At 27.1% G+C, this 14,339-nt stretch overlaps 12 protein-coding genes across 12 annotated transcripts in view, besides 13 other annotated features; 5 read left to right on the top strand and 7 right to left on the bottom strand.

Annotated features, from left to right (window-relative positions):
* Window positions 1-656, top strand: part of EDI_043480 (hyaluronan mediated motility receptor, putative) — a gene marked incomplete at both ends in the record, with an annotated part of 1,941 nt that extends 1,285 nt beyond the window's left edge. The window contains one exon of the mRNA XM_001733490.1: window positions 1-656. This exon is cut by the window's left edge and continues 1,285 nt beyond it. Within this exon, the coding sequence (XP_001733542.1) occupies window positions 1-656 (656 nt within the window).
* Window positions 35-200: a microsatellite.
* Window positions 139-200: a microsatellite.
* Window positions 656-747: a sequence feature (AT_rich).
* Window positions 740-1,462, bottom strand: EDI_043470 (uncharacterized protein; the record flags this gene model as incomplete). The annotated part of the gene is made up of 1 exon (XM_001740951.1): window positions 740-1,462. The coding sequence occupies one exon, from the start codon at window positions 1,460-1,462 to the stop codon at window positions 740-742; it is 723 nt and encodes a 240-aa protein (XP_001741003.1).
* Window positions 943-963: a sequence feature (AT_rich).
* An 83-nt stretch (window positions 1,463-1,545) lies between the features above and the next one.
* Window positions 1,546-1,625: a sequence feature (AT_rich).
* A 217-nt stretch (window positions 1,626-1,842) lies between these two features.
* Window positions 1,843-1,938: a sequence feature (AT_rich).
* Window positions 1,939-2,062: a repeat region.
* A 2-nt stretch (window positions 2,063-2,064) lies between these two features.
* Window positions 2,065-2,121: a sequence feature (AT_rich).
* Window positions 2,117-2,526, bottom strand: EDI_043460 (40S ribosomal protein S20, putative; the record flags this gene model as incomplete). Its single annotated transcript, XM_001740950.1, has 2 exons — window positions 2,117-2,170; window positions 2,224-2,526. The coding sequence occupies 2 exons, from the start codon at window positions 2,524-2,526 to the stop codon at window positions 2,117-2,119; spliced, it is 357 nt and encodes a 118-aa protein (XP_001741002.1).
* A 52-nt stretch (window positions 2,527-2,578) lies between these two features.
* Window positions 2,579-2,682: a sequence feature (AT_rich).
* A 78-nt stretch (window positions 2,683-2,760) lies between these two features.
* EDI_043450 (uncharacterized protein) lies at window positions 2,761-5,097 on the top strand (the record flags this gene model as incomplete). Its single annotated transcript, XM_001740949.1, has 1 exon — window positions 2,761-5,097. The coding sequence occupies one exon, from the start codon at window positions 2,761-2,763 to the stop codon at window positions 5,095-5,097; it is 2,337 nt and encodes a 778-aa protein (XP_001741001.1).
* A 130-nt stretch (window positions 5,098-5,227) lies between these two features.
* On the top strand, window positions 5,228-5,809 carry EDI_043440 (RAC GTPase, putative; the record flags this gene model as incomplete). The annotated part of the gene is made up of 1 exon (XM_001740948.1): window positions 5,228-5,809. One exon carries the CDS (start codon window positions 5,228-5,230, stop codon window positions 5,807-5,809), a length of 582 nt encoding a protein of 193 aa, XP_001741000.1.
* A 26-nt stretch (window positions 5,810-5,835) lies between these two features.
* Window positions 5,836-6,735, bottom strand: EDI_043430 (uncharacterized protein; the record flags this gene model as incomplete). The annotated part of the gene is made up of 1 exon (XM_001740947.1): window positions 5,836-6,735. One exon carries the CDS (start codon window positions 6,733-6,735, stop codon window positions 5,836-5,838), a length of 900 nt encoding a protein of 299 aa, XP_001740999.1.
* A 132-nt stretch (window positions 6,736-6,867) lies between these two features.
* Window positions 6,868-7,799, bottom strand: EDI_043420 (uncharacterized protein; the record flags this gene model as incomplete). The annotated part of the gene is made up of 3 exons (XM_001740946.1): window positions 6,868-6,992; window positions 7,041-7,630; window positions 7,678-7,799. 3 exons carry the CDS (start codon window positions 7,797-7,799, stop codon window positions 6,868-6,870), a joined length of 837 nt encoding a protein of 278 aa, XP_001740998.1.
* Window positions 7,800-7,914: 115 nt separating this feature from the next.
* EDI_043410 (cathepsin Q precursor, putative) lies at window positions 7,915-9,327 on the bottom strand (the record flags this gene model as incomplete). Its single annotated transcript, XM_001740945.1, has 1 exon — window positions 7,915-9,327. One exon carries the CDS (start codon window positions 9,325-9,327, stop codon window positions 7,915-7,917), a length of 1,413 nt encoding a protein of 470 aa, XP_001740997.1.
* Window positions 9,132-9,169: a sequence feature (AT_rich).
* A 135-nt stretch (window positions 9,328-9,462) lies between the features above and the next one.
* On the bottom strand, window positions 9,463-11,434 carry EDI_043400 (Bipolar kinesin KRP-130, putative; the record flags this gene model as incomplete). The annotated part of the gene is made up of 2 exons (XM_001740944.1): window positions 9,463-11,069; window positions 11,149-11,434. The coding sequence occupies 2 exons, from the start codon at window positions 11,432-11,434 to the stop codon at window positions 9,463-9,465; spliced, it is 1,893 nt and encodes a 630-aa protein (XP_001740996.1).
* Window positions 11,088-11,143: a sequence feature (AT_rich).
* A 43-nt stretch (window positions 11,435-11,477) lies between the features above and the next one.
* Window positions 11,478-11,521: a sequence feature (AT_rich).
* A 51-nt stretch (window positions 11,522-11,572) lies between these two features.
* On the bottom strand, window positions 11,573-12,143 carry EDI_043390 (uncharacterized protein; the record flags this gene model as incomplete). Its single annotated transcript, XM_001740943.1, has 2 exons — window positions 11,573-11,677; window positions 11,733-12,143. The coding sequence occupies 2 exons, from the start codon at window positions 12,141-12,143 to the stop codon at window positions 11,573-11,575; spliced, it is 516 nt and encodes a 171-aa protein (XP_001740995.1).
* A 159-nt stretch (window positions 12,144-12,302) lies between these two features.
* Window positions 12,303-13,184, top strand: EDI_043380 (uncharacterized protein; the record flags this gene model as incomplete). Its single annotated transcript, XM_001740942.1, has 1 exon — window positions 12,303-13,184. The coding sequence occupies one exon, from the start codon at window positions 12,303-12,305 to the stop codon at window positions 13,182-13,184; it is 882 nt and encodes a 293-aa protein (XP_001740994.1).
* A 194-nt stretch (window positions 13,185-13,378) lies between these two features.
* On the top strand, window positions 13,379-14,212 carry EDI_043370 (copine, putative; the record flags this gene model as incomplete). Its single annotated transcript, XM_001740941.1, has 1 exon — window positions 13,379-14,212. One exon carries the CDS (start codon window positions 13,379-13,381, stop codon window positions 14,210-14,212), a length of 834 nt encoding a protein of 277 aa, XP_001740993.1.
* A 9-nt stretch (window positions 14,213-14,221) lies between these two features.
* Window positions 14,222-14,295: a microsatellite.
* Window positions 14,296-14,339: the final 44 nt, after the last annotated feature.

Here is a 14,339-nt window from a genome sequence, read left to right as displayed (position 1 = left end):
TAGAAAAAGAGATAATTGAATTAAAAGCTATCTCAAAAAGATATGAAGAAAAAATAAAAATTATTGAAAAAGAAAATGAAGGTTTGAAAAAAGAAAATGAAGAGATTATTCAAAGCCAACAAAGAAAAGAAATTATTAAAGAAAAAGAAGAGTTAGTAGAAAATAAACAACAAGAAATAAAAAAAGAAGAAGAAGAGGAATTAATAGTTAAAGAAACAACATTAGAAGAAAGTATGTTACAACCAATTCAAACAACACCATTTGAACTTAAATTTGGTAAAAATAGTAATGAAGAATCAAGAAGATTAAGAGTTGAATTAGATCAATTAGAAATGGAAAAAAACGAATATAAAAATATGACTAATTCATTACAAATAGAAGTAAACAAATTAACGAATGAAGTAAAAAAATGGAAAGATATTGCTATTTTAAAAGATGTTCAACAAACTCAATCAGTTCAACAATCTGATGGAGGTTGGTTTAGTTCATGGTGGAAAACTGATAAAGATGAAGTAAATATGATAAAAAAAGTAGTTGAAGAATCATTAAAAAGAAATATTGAATTACAAAATCAAATTGAAACTCTTCAGAAACAGTTAAATGAATTGAAGTCTCAAAGTATTCAAACAAAGACTGTTTTAATAGAATCTAAATGAAATTAATTTTTCTTTAATTTTTGTTTATTTAGATAAAAAATAACAAAAACTCTAACAATTTTATTAAAAAATTAATAAAAATGTTAAAATACAGTCTTTATCATTAAACAAGCTGATGAATAATTATATTCTTTATTATCTGTTATTTTATATAACGCTTCTGTATTTCTTTGAATTAACTGTTCATTAATTTTAATTTCTCTTTGAATATGTAATTGAAATATAGCATTAACTTGTGAATAAATAGAAACAAGATATTGAGTATTATTTTGAGCTTGTTGAATTGTTTTAATATAATAATTTTTAAGTAATTCATTAGTTTGGATATGGGTTATTTGATTAAATGAATGAACAATTTGTATTTCAGTTGAGTCTGTTGTAGTTTCAATTGAGTTAGTTGTTGTAATTTCAGATTTAGTTAATTCATTTTCCCAGTGTTCTATAAATGGGATTGAAGTATCTTTTAATCTCCAATAACCAGAAACATGATATTCATCTTTTCCTGATTGAAAAAAACGTGAATGATTAATAGCATCTAACATACTTTTTCTCCATCTACTTCTTCCATTAAATTGAGAAAGTTGTGAAAGAATTGACCAATGACTTTTAATAAAATCAGGAATATCACTTTTTACTGAGAAAAAAGTTTTATATGGATATAAAGACATTAATGAAAGATAAATTATTCGAACAAGTGAAATCCAAGGTATATAACTTTTTCGTAAAACAACCTTTTTCATTTTACATAATAAACAACAACAACTTGTTTCTTCTTCTTGTGGAATTTTTATTTCAATATGTGACATTTTTATTTACTAATAAAAAAATATCAGTTCTTGCTCACTATGAAGTTAATAATAAGGTTTTGGACCTATTTCTTAATTCAAACAATATTTTTAAATTATATAAAACATTAAAATTGATTTGTATTATTATTATAATTCTAAAAAATTTGAATTTTAATTAATTGGTTGTAGTTTTGATTTAAAAAATTGAAGTTGAATTGAAATTATTAAATTTTCTTTTACTCCAATTAAAGTATTAAGGTTGTTGTAATACCCATGACAGTGTTAAAACAACTCACTTCTAGATACTTGTTTTTGTACAAAACTAGATTTTTGGGGGTATTTTATTGAACAAAGTACTAAAAAAAGATGAAAGCTCTCAACAAATGTAAATTCTTTTGAAAATTTAATTATTATTTTGTTAAATTCATAAATAACACTTTAATTTATAAAAACAAAATTTTAAGTCTAAAATATATTTATGAAATAAATAAAAAAAATATATCAAATAATAGATATATCCACAATTGGATTTTCTTCATATTTGAGAAGTGATAATTTCAGTTTCTTCAATATGCTCAACTTCTACAATAGAGTTCATTTCTAACTTACCCGCATTAGTCTAAAATATTTATGAAATATGTAACATAAAAATTTAATAAGAAAAAAGTAAATTTAATCGAACATAGCAACTTCGAGTTCTACTCCTGGTTCGATCTTGAGAGAAGTCTAAAAGAAGATGAATATTTGTAATGAACTATTTAAATAAAATAAAAACAAACAATTTCTTTAACAAGTTCTGGAGTAGTTTTCAATGTTAATACTCTCTTATAAATTCTCATTTGGTAATGATCCCAAGTCTTTGAACCTTCACCACATGGTGTCTTTCTTGTGGTGATTCTTAAAGTTTTAGTTGGAATTCTAACTGGACCTTTGACTTGAACTCCTTTCTTCTTTCCGTTTTCTTTTACTTCAGTACAAAGGGCTTCAACTGCCTTAACTTTAGTTGAAGTGACTGTAATGGTAATGTTCTTTACAACTACTGGAGTGACTGGAGCTTTAATATCTTTCTTGATGTCAGCCATTACTTCGGTCCGATGATATTTTTTAAGATTTTTAGGGTTGTCCTGGTTTTTCTTTTTTTTTTTGATATTTATAAATAATATTTTTAATTAAACTTTATAGTTTTATTTATTATAAAACTTTTCTTATTATAAAATGTTTAAATTTTTGTTATTATTCAAAAGAGAGTCATTAAATTTTTGCTTTTTTCTTTTCTTCTGTCTTTATTAAAAAGAATAGCAATCTCTAAAAATGAAATGAAAAAGAGTGCAGAAAAACGACAATATTATATCCATCTTGTTGAATGTAGAAACGTTCCTACAGATGATTGTGAAGTGATGTTAAAATGGAAACGAGGAAAGAAACAAATTAACAAAGGTGTTTTGAAACAATTAAACTGTATAAATGGAATTGTTAAAGGAAATCAGTTTGGAGTAATTATGCCACAATGTACATTATTTAGAAACTCTAATGGATATGAAGAGAAATTAATCAAATTATCATTAACTAAATTCAAAGATGACAAAAAGAAAAAACAAAATGTGATTGGCTATTGTTATATTAATCTTGCTGAATATGTAGATTTTTCTACTCGACAAAATGTTACTTTTCCTATGAAATCTAAGAAAGGTAAATCATTTGAATGTGAAATTGATATTCAATGCCTAGGTGGAGTAGAAGTTTCTGAAGCTGATAAAACTGAAATATTCTCTACCTCTAAATCAACAAATCCTTTCGGGGAGGAGAGCGACGAAGAGATTAGTGATGAAGTTCCAAACCCCAAAAAAAAGTCTAAAGAATTGGACAAGAACAACAAATCTACTTCAACATTAGGAAAAAGTAGAATGCCTCAAAAACAGGTGAACAGTAATAATCCATTTGATGACACTGGCCTTCCTAAAAAGAATTTAAATAATAAAAAATCCATGGGATCTCAGTCTATGATAATCACATCCTCAAACAATCCATTTAGTGAAAATAGTAGTGATAGTTCTGAACACCAACCAACAACTATTTCTCAAACTAATCCGTTTGATGATGATGTTAGTGATGAAGCTACTAAGGTGGATCACCAAGCAACTACTACATTAGATAAAGTGAACACAAATCCATTTGATGATGATAATGATTTTGTAGATAATAATTCAAAAACATCAGTGGTAGTTACAGAAAGTTCAGTAACAGCACAAAAAACAACTAATACAAACCCATTCAGTGATAGTAGTGAAAGTGATGATAGTAAACAACAAAGAGAGGAGTCATTAAGCGTTTCAATAAAAGTCCCTACTACAAATCCATTTAGTGATGATAGTGAAGATGAAAAACAAAAAACACAAAATGTTACGGAGGTAAATCAGTCAAACCCATTTGTTGATGAGAGTGATGAAAAACTTGAAGAACAAGTAGAAGAGCATAGGAATCCTTTTGGCGATGAGAGTGAAGTTATTACCCATGTCCAATGTAAAGAAAGTCACTCTTGTAGTGAAAAAAGTGATGGGGCTGTTGAAGTAACAGAAGGAACAAACCCATTCGGAGAAGATAACAGTGATATTATTTTAGAGGAAGAACCAAATCAAATAGAAACAGATTTAAAAGTTGATTCTGAAGATGAAATAAATAGTTCTGAAGATTTAGATGGTAATATATTTGTTTCTACAAGAACAAAACAAGACTCTCCAGAAGTTAATTTAATAAAACCTAAAGAAGAATTAGTTCCAATAATTCAATATAAAAAGAATTCTGGAACTATTGATTTGAGAGAGGTGTTTGATTCAGTCAATAGTCTTAAAGGCAACCTAGATGATTTGGATAGTTTTATTATACTAATGAAGAAGTGGTGGTGTGATGGACAACCCCATATTGAATTAAATGTCCTTCCAATGATAATGGATGATTATAAACAGTGTGTTTGGTTATTAATTGGGATAAAAGATCTTGGAGGCAAAATTAGAAAGTCAGGTACTAAAATGTCTCAGCGTGATATTCAAATAAATGAAATATATGAAAGTACATTTGTTCGTGCAGTTAAGCTTATTTCTGCTAGAATTGAAGGAATTTTAGATTATTTAATAAGTGTGACAATGTTTGACTCAAAAAGATCAACATTTGAAGAAGGAGTTGCAAATGGAACAGCAGAAATTATGAATGATATATTTGAATCAGTTTCAAAGAATGACCAATCTATTTCTGACAGATTATTGAAACAAATATGTCATTTTATTTGTTATTATATTATAGAAGAAATGTTACAGAGAAATAAAATCAATGGAATGAAAGGATTCCAAATGAATTATTTTGTTTCTTGTATCCAAAGCCAAGTGTTTAAGAAATATACTCCTTTAAAAAAGTATATGAAGTGTCTTGATCCATTATTAGAATTTTGTAGATTATTAACAATGCCAATGAGTTTAGAAATAATTCAAATGAAAGATGAAGTATTTCCTTCATTACCTGTTTCACTCATTAGTAAAACTTTACATTCTTTTAGATTAGATAGTTACAATTTGAATAGGGTTCCTCAACGTGTGTTTGATTACCTATTTGAACATCCTGATGGTAAAAATATACTATCCCGCTATGATATTCTTAAGTAATTGTGTTTTTCTTTCAATCTTTTTTCCCGTTTTTATTCTTTTTTTGAAAACGGGAAGAGTTAATTATATTTTCTTGACTTGAGTAAAGAATTTAAACCATCTAAAGAAATCAAGAAATCATTAAATCATTATGCAATCAGTTAAGTGTGTCATTGTTGGTGATGGTGCAGTTGGAAAAACTTGTCTTCTTGTTTCATATACTACAAATGCTTTTCCAACAGAATATGTACCAACTGTGTTTGATAATTATTCTGCAACTGTTATGGTTGATTCTAGACCAATTAACCTTGGTCTTTGGGATACTGCTGGACAAGAAGATTATGACAGAATTCGTCCATTGTCATATCCACAAACAGATGTCTTTTTATTATGTTTTTCTGTTGTTTCACCTTCTTCATTTGAAAATATTTCATCTAAATGGAAACCAGAGATTTCTCATCATTGTCCAAAAGCTCCATATTTGTTAGTTGGCACCAAAATTGATATCAGAGATGAACAAAAACAAATAAAAAAGTTATATGACAATAAAATTGAACCTATAACACCTGAACAAGGTGAAGCAAAGTGCAAAGATATTGGAGCTATTAAATATATTGAGTGTTCAGCATTAACTCAAAAGAACTTAAGATATGTTTTTGATGAAGCTGTTCGTGCAGTAATAAACAACGTTAAAAAAGAGAAAACAAAAATAAAGAGTTGTCTTATTTTTTAAAGTCAATTGAATATTTTTTTCTTTAATCATATAATCATATATTTTTCTAGATTTGTTTCTTTTTTCATATTACTTTCAATATAGTTGAGCATACAATTTGCCATAATTAAATACTCTTTCTCAACAAACCCTTCAAATTGAATAATCTTATTTAAATTTTCAAGACTATTATAATGTTTTCTTTCAAGCACTATTCTTTCTTTTAAATATTCAATAAATGGAGTAAATTGGTAATATGAAACTCCCATAAACTCTCCATATCTTTGAGAAATAAGTTTATTATCCTTAAGCTTTTTCCATAAACAAAATTTCATCTTTTCTGCATAGATAATATATTCTATAAATTCTTCTAATTCACTTAAATTAAGAGAATCAATTCGTTTAATGATACAAAGAAAAATAGTAATAGTTTTATGATATAATTTACATTGTTCATAAAAAGAAGTTGTAATAATTTCTTCAAAACTTATTGTTGAAGTTGTTGTTAATGAATCAATTTTTATTAAACAATCCCAACTTTGAATTATTAATTCAAAATATAAGAGTACTTTTGGAGTATAATCATAGATGTTTGAACCAATCATTTGAAATTGGTTATGAATAATAACTAAATAATCAAGGTATTTACTAAATGAAATAAAGATTGTATCGTCTTTATGACATTTAATTGTTGAAAATCTAAATTTCTTTTTTAAAATAAGTTCTGCTATATCTTCAGTTTTTTGAGAATTTAATGACCAAAAGATAATTGTTAATAATTTTATTTGTTGCTTTTTATTAAGTTTTCTTGTTTTTAAACTAGAAATAATATTTTTGATTATTTGGTTGTTATTATCTCTTTCTATTAAACACATAAAATCTTCTTTTGATATCTTTTTATATTGAATTGAATCAATAAGAGTTTTTACCTGAGATATTTTACCCATTCACAACTTATTTCATTCTTTCTCAAAAAGTAATATTTATAATAATAGATATAACATTTACAATCACTTTTTAAATCAAAAATTGACTTTATAGTTTAGTTTTCATTTTAAAATTTTGAAATTAACAAAATTTTATGGTTCAATTACGCATTGAAACTGTTTTAATAATTTAACCAAAGGAAGAGGTATTTCTTCTTCTTTGCTTTTACAATATTTTAAAGTTTTTATACACAAATTCACTAATGGAGTCTCTATGTCTAAACTTGTTAATATATAAAAAAGTAAAATTAGAGTTAATAACAAACTTTGACTCATTAAATAAACTAGACAATTATACAACATTTGTCCATCAACTTTATTTCCTATCATAGACTCATATTCTGGCATATGGCTAATATACAATGAAGTGTATTTTGTTGTTACTTTATTTGTGATAATACATTTTCCATCAAGTGTCTCTGCTAATATTCTTACATCACTTTCAAGATCTCTGATCTGGTCATTTTCTATCCATACTCCATTTTTTGGGACTTGTGAACTTGAGTACCCTTTACTTGTGTACGGCTGCATGATATTTTTCCATAACAATGGATTTTGATAATTAATGAGATAAGTTGGGTCATGGGGCATCTTAGATGTTACTAATTGTGTTTCTGGAATAATTCCAAAATATTTACATAAACTACGATTATCATATTCATGAACTCTCCCTTGTGGTCCTTCTTTGTGATAAAAGACTGCATATGTTCCTAACAAATGCTTATTACAATTTTCATTTAAATAACTTTCAATACTATCTAATTCCTCTAGATTAAACTGATAAGGGGCACCAGCACAATCTCCAAAAACAAGGATGTCTGGACTTTCACTTTCAAGAATTTCTTTTGTAATATTTCTAACCTTCAGCTTTTTGTTATTCTTAAAACAAACATAAAAACAAACTTTTTAAATGAAATGTTTATTTGAATGTTACCAAATTCTTTCCAATGTTGAGAAATATAATCCCAAGTTCTATAACCACCTGAATGAGAGTGTATTACCATAACATTAATAATGTGTTCCATTGTTTAAAAGAGTTAACCATTTTTTTTTATACATCATTTATATGGTAGTGTCTTTTCATTTGAAAAAATCTTAGAAGATTATCTTTTATTCATTAAATCACAAATCAATTAAAAATTATTGAGTGATAAGAATTATAACAGCAACTACCATAGTAATAACACTAATTCCAACAAGTAAATATAAAATATAGATCATAATAGACCTTAAACGGTTCTCATTTTTAGGTCGTATGTTTGGTTCCACAGATGAAGACTCTTCTACTACTAAACTCTCTTCTGATTGATGGTTATTTAAACTTTGACTTTCACTTGATGCCTCATCATTACTCTCGATATTAGTTGAAGATTCATTTGTGTCTGCAGACTCATTGTATAGACGTTGAGGGACATCAGTATTATTTCTAAACTCACCGTATGGTCCATACTCTACATCAGAGAAGTCTGTATGAAGAACAACTGAAACAGGAACATCTCCTCCATCATTCCCACCAATACCACATAAAGAATCTGCTCCAAGTTTAATATAGCCTCCAAGACCCCAATTTTTACCCCAAGAATTTCTGACAACAACATACTCAATACCATCTTCAATACCATATCCAACAACTCCAACAACGTGAGTTGTGATAACTCCTTTTTCACAATTAAGACCCCTTAATATACCTCCACGATATGCAGTCCAATATTTAGGATAAACACATGAAACAAATCCACCATAGTGATGAACAATTGGTTTAATAATATTGATATCTTCTGCAGAATCAAAAATAGTATAACTGAATTTAATTGGTGTTCTTTTTCCTTTAACACAAGTTTTTCTTTTTGATGGTTCTCTGCCTGAGTAATAAGGGTAATCGTCTATTGTAGAAACATAATGTGAAAAATCTAATGGACCATCAGTATATCCTCCAGCACAATGATATCCTCCAACTTCACAGTCAAGAAATTGTTGAGGACTAAACATTGTGTATTGAGGTTTTCCATCTCTTAAATAAGTGAGATTAGCCCATTTTAATTGAAGAGCAAGAGCATTACTTACACAATAACATGAACCACAAGACTGTTGGTCAAACTCAGTTCCATTACAAAAATCAATTTCTCCAGGATTTAACTTTCCGAAAAGCATTTTTTGATTACAAGCAGAATAATTAATAGGAACAGGACCTTTTGGATAAGGAATAGTAATATTAATTTTATTATGTAATTCTTTCACATTATTTCTTTTAGGTTTTTTCATTAACATTAAATCCTCAAATTCTTGATTAGATAAATCACTCCATTGATTTAAATCAAAATAAGCATCAATATCTTTTTCTCTTTTTTGGTTTAACGTTTTAATTTCTATTAAATTTTTCATAAAAATTATTTTTCTATGAATTTCATTAATACTATTATATGTTTTTCCATATTTTATTTTCCATTCTTCCCAAAGTTTGTTCTCATTTCCTTTTAAATATTCTAATTTTGGAATTACTTTTAGTGAAAAAGAACATATAATCAATGTTGTAATAATAATCAGATAGCTCATTGACTTATACTTTTTCCTTTTTTTTTTGAGTTCATACTTTTTTAACTTTTTGCTTTTTACTAATAAACTTCTTCTTGTTTGCTTGTTTCTTACCAAAAAAAATTCAATTTAAATGAACATAAAGACCTAAAAAACCTATTTGGGTGGCTCTTCTTTTCCACAAACCTCTTCTTTTAATTCTCTTACACTTTTTCTTGAATACTTATCGAGTGCTTTTTTAAGTTCATCAATATAGATAACAAATTGTTCATTATCTTTATAAAGATTATCAATTTCAAGGTGTAATTCTTCTATAATTTTTTCTCTGTCACTCAGTGCAGTTTTATATTCAATGATTTCTGTGTCCAAATCAGTAATCTTTTGTTTGAATTCTTTTTCAACATATCTAGTAGCATCAAGTTTTAAAGCATCTCTTTCTTTAATTAATTCCTCTTTGGTTTCTGTAACTTCTCGTAGTTGTTTAGAAATAATAGTTATTTCATCTGTCTTTTCCATAATAATTCGATTTAATTCTTCAGTTTTATCTTCTGTTGGTTGTAATTTTTCAATTTTATCTTTTAATTCATCATTTTCTAATTGAAGTGTTTCAATTTTTGCGTTGTTTTGAGCAATTTTTTTCCATTTTTCAATTTCTATTTTCATGGCGTCACTAACAATTTTACTATTTCCTTTTCTTAATCCTAAAATTTGTTTTTGTAATGCCTCAACAGTTTTTTTGAACGTTTCTTCATTTTGAAGCCATCTTGCAACAATATCATCTTTCTTCTTTAATTTTTCTTCTAACTCTTTCTTTTCATCTCTAAGTATTCTTTCTTGATCCATTTTAGCAAAAACTGTATATTCTAAATGTCTTATCTGTGATTTTGCTTTCTCAAGTTTATCAGCCCCAATTATAATTCCATTTCCTCGTTTAAGTTGTTCATTTTCTAGTCTTAATCGTTCAATCTCTTCTTTCATTTCATCAGGTGTTCCTGTGTAAACAGCATTTCTTTTAATAATACATTGTATATTACGTGATGAAAAACAAAATTTAATAGTAGAAGATGTTTCTTTAATACTTGATAATGAAGGTGAAACAGTTCCAATAATAACTGTTTTACAATTACCACCTAATGAGTCCTTTAGCATAAATGTTAATCTACTATCTCTATAAGGAATAAACACATCTGACTTACCAGTACTTGCTTGAACTAATCCATGAATAACTCTTCCAAATACAACAAGAGAACGATTAATATTTGCTGCTTCTTTTAATAACTTTCCTTTTGCTCCAGTATTTGATTGACGTTCAGATCCAGCTAAATCAACAAATGTTAATTTACTTGTTGACTCAACTTTTTTTCCAATTCCATTTTCTAATTTTGATATAAATACAGTGAATATACAATGTGAACGAGATGATCTATCATTTGATAATGTTGCACTTGTGTGTCTTAATGTAAATCCTTTTTGAATAATTTCCCATGCTTCTTCCCAAGAAGTAATAACAATTTGTTCATTTGATAAATCATTTTTTCGTTTTCGTTTATCGTCATCACCTGAAACAGCTACCATACTTAATTCTGTTTTTATCTTATTTTTATCAATTAAATCAATCACCTGTTCATTATAAATTTCTTGCATTGAACATGTCATTGAATAAATAATTCCACTTCCTGTATCCATTTGAGTATTAACCTTTTCAAACAAATATTTTAATGATCGAGGTATAATTCCTTGTTCTTCTTCAACATCACAATTTCCTAGGTTATAAATACTTGAAAAATAAGTAATAAAGTTAAATTATTCTTTTTAAAAAAAATTATCAAAAATAAAACAAACCAAATGTAGTAAATGTTTTTCCTGAACCTGTTTGTCCATAAGCAAATAGAGTTGAATTGTATCCATTTAGTGCTGTTTCAACAAGAGGAATTCCTATTTGAGTGAAAACATCTTTTTGTGAAGTTTTTTGATCAGCAACATAATCAAAATTAAAACTTTCTCCTTTTAATTCTTCAGAGAAATAAACTAAAGTTTTATTATTTTCTGCCTTAATACAAACGTCATTGACTTCTCGTTCATTCTGTGGTCTAATTCTTATAGCAACTGAGACAGAACTGTTCATCATTCAATTATTTAGTAAATTAGAGTTTTTTCACTTTTTCCTTTTCAATTAAAGTTTATAATTATTTACTATTTTATTATAACAAAATATGATAAGAGAATAATTAATAAGAAAAAACTGTTAAATTATCAAAAGGTTCTTTTATAAATAATTATGTTCAAAGATACCTTTATATTGGGCAGTTCCATCCATTCTCATAAATATCATTTGACATACTCTCTCTCCTGGATACAAACGGATTACTCTCTATATATATAAATACATACACTTCTATTTTAAGTAAAAAGAGAATAAAACAAACATTTGATGAATTATATATTTCTAAAACTTGTCTATTTGAAATTCCTGGGTTCATAAATGATGCAGTGATATGAACAAAAAGTCCTAATCGAGCAAATCTTGATCTTCCTTCTAATAATCCACAAATTCCATTACTCAATGTAACTGTCTCTCTTGTAATACCAAGACAAGTGGTGTGTGGTTGCACTTCAAAATACTCTCCATCTTTAATTGTAACAACGTCTGTTTCCTCTCTATAATTAGTAGACTCTTTAATGTCCAATGGAGAATCTGTATTTTTAAATATTCTAAATTCATTGTCAAGACTTAAATCAACACTTGCTGGTCCAACAGCATTTTCATTTAATGGGGTGATAACAATCTCTTTTGTTTGAAAAGCTTTTATGATAGCATCATGACTTAATACTGACATGTTAAAAGTTTCTAAAAATTGTTAGAAATACTTTATATATAGATAAGGGTTTTCTTCTTTATTATTAACCCTAATAATTTAACAAATGTTATATATGACATTCAAAAAGTAAAGAAAAAAAAAAGAAACTAAACTTAAACCAAAAAAGATTTATTTTAGATGCTCACTTCTAAAAGAGGTGGACTTGTTTATGATAAAGAAGCTGATTTTAATGAACCTATGATGAGAAATTGTGTTGGAATTAGTCATTTTTTTGTATTTGATGTATTTGATAAAGCGTTGTGTTTCTTAGATAAAGTTGTTCAAATAGGATGTTATGGAGATGCTGCAACATCACAAGAAAAACATAAAATTTGGGTAAAAAGAATTTGTAGTAATAATGAGTATAATAAAGGAAAAGAAAAAACAAGTAAAGTAGGATGTGGTGCACATGCTTTCGTCAGAGAAGTACAATTACGAACAATAATTCATGGAACAATATTTAAAAAAGAACAAGTTATTTTCAACTTTGAAAATAATATTTGTTCAACTCATAAAGTTTCATTTCTTCCTTTGTTTGAGCCTAAAATGTTTAGTTCAAAATATCAAATTGTTATGAAAAAAAAAGTAGTTCTTGTCACTATTGGAGAAGGACATTCTGCTGCTTGTAAACAACAAATGCAAATGAATTGTTTCCAATTAAAACATAAAAAAGAAAAACAATCAAAAGACTTTAATGAAAAAGGTGAAACTTCTATTCAATCAATAAATCCTCCTTTACAATCTCCTTTTGTTATTTGTCAACAACCATTTCTTCAATCCGATTCAAAACAAGAAGAATTTCATGATAATAGTAAATGTGCATTTACTCAAGGAGTAGTTAATTATGATGGTCGATATTATTTTATGTGTAATGAAGATGAAATGGCTAGAAAATATCTGAGTCGTATTGATTCATTAACAAAAGAAGTTTTTGAGGATATTGAGAATAATCCTTATGATCAACGCCTTCAACTATTCATTCAATTAATTCAAAATACTAAAAAAGCATTTATCCAATAAAATATGAATTCAAGAATAAATAAGAAGGTTATGACGTTGTCTCTTAGTGTTAGAGTCTTGTCTCTCATTTTCTATAGTTTAATGGTTTTTGATTTTATCTTTTTTTAATAGTTTTTCTAAAAAAAGTCATAATCCTAAAAGATAAAATATTTGAAGAACCAATCTATATCTAACAATCTTCATTTTTATATTTCATGGGTGGATCTTCCTCAAAACAAACATCACCTAAACAATCAACAAAAAGTAATACCTCTGTTAAAACAGCTGATACTCGAAAAATGATTCCAGACAATTACCAAACAATGGAAGAACTTCAACAAGGATTAAGAGAAGCTGGTTTAGAAAGTTCTAATTTAATCCTTGGAATAGACTACACTAAATCAAATACATGGACTGGACAACGTTCTTTTGGTGGTCAATGTCTTCATACCATTAATCCACAAGATCCAACATTTAATCCATATCAAAAAGTGATTGACATTATTGGAAGAACATTAGATCCATTTGATGATGACCATTTAATTCCAGTTTATGGATTTGGAGACATTACAACAACAAATAAATCAATTTTTTCATTTTTACCAAATGATGCACCTTGTAATGGATTTGGTCATGTTTTACAACGATACAATGAAATTACTCCAAGTGTTCAAATGTCTGGTCCAACTAATTTTGCTCCATTAATCAACAAAACCATTGACATTGTTCGTAAAACTCAAGCATATCATATTCTAGTTATTATTGCAGATGGTCAAGTTGATAATGAAAAAGCAACTAAAGCAGCAATAGAACAAGCCTCTAACTATCCTATTTCAATAATTTGTATTGGAGTAGGAGATGGACCATTTGATAAGATGGAAACTTTTGATGATGAATTAGGTAACTCCAAATTTGATAATTTCAATTTTGTTAATTTTAATAAAGTTATTGGGCCAAGAGTAGAAAATCCTGACATTGCATTTGCTGTTGCTGCTCTTCAAGAAGTTCCTATTCAATACATGTGTTGTAAGAAATTGGGTTATTTCTAATTTAGAAAGTCTATTTTAATTTTATCTTTTTTTCTTATATCTTTTGAATTTAAATTAACTTATTCTTTTTTTATTTTTTCTTAACACAAAGTGCAGACGGCTATACAACATTTTCGATTATTTAACT

This window comes from Entamoeba dispar, genomic scaffold (assembly GCF_000209125.1).
Source record: "Entamoeba dispar SAW760 scf_1105229463377 genomic scaffold, whole genome shotgun sequence".
In the NCBI taxonomy this organism is placed as follows: domain Eukaryota; phylum Evosea; order Mastigamoebida; family Endamoebidae; genus Entamoeba; species Entamoeba dispar.
The sequence above is the reverse complement of the archived record's forward strand: the minus strand, read 5'-3'. Positions and strand labels throughout refer to the sequence as shown.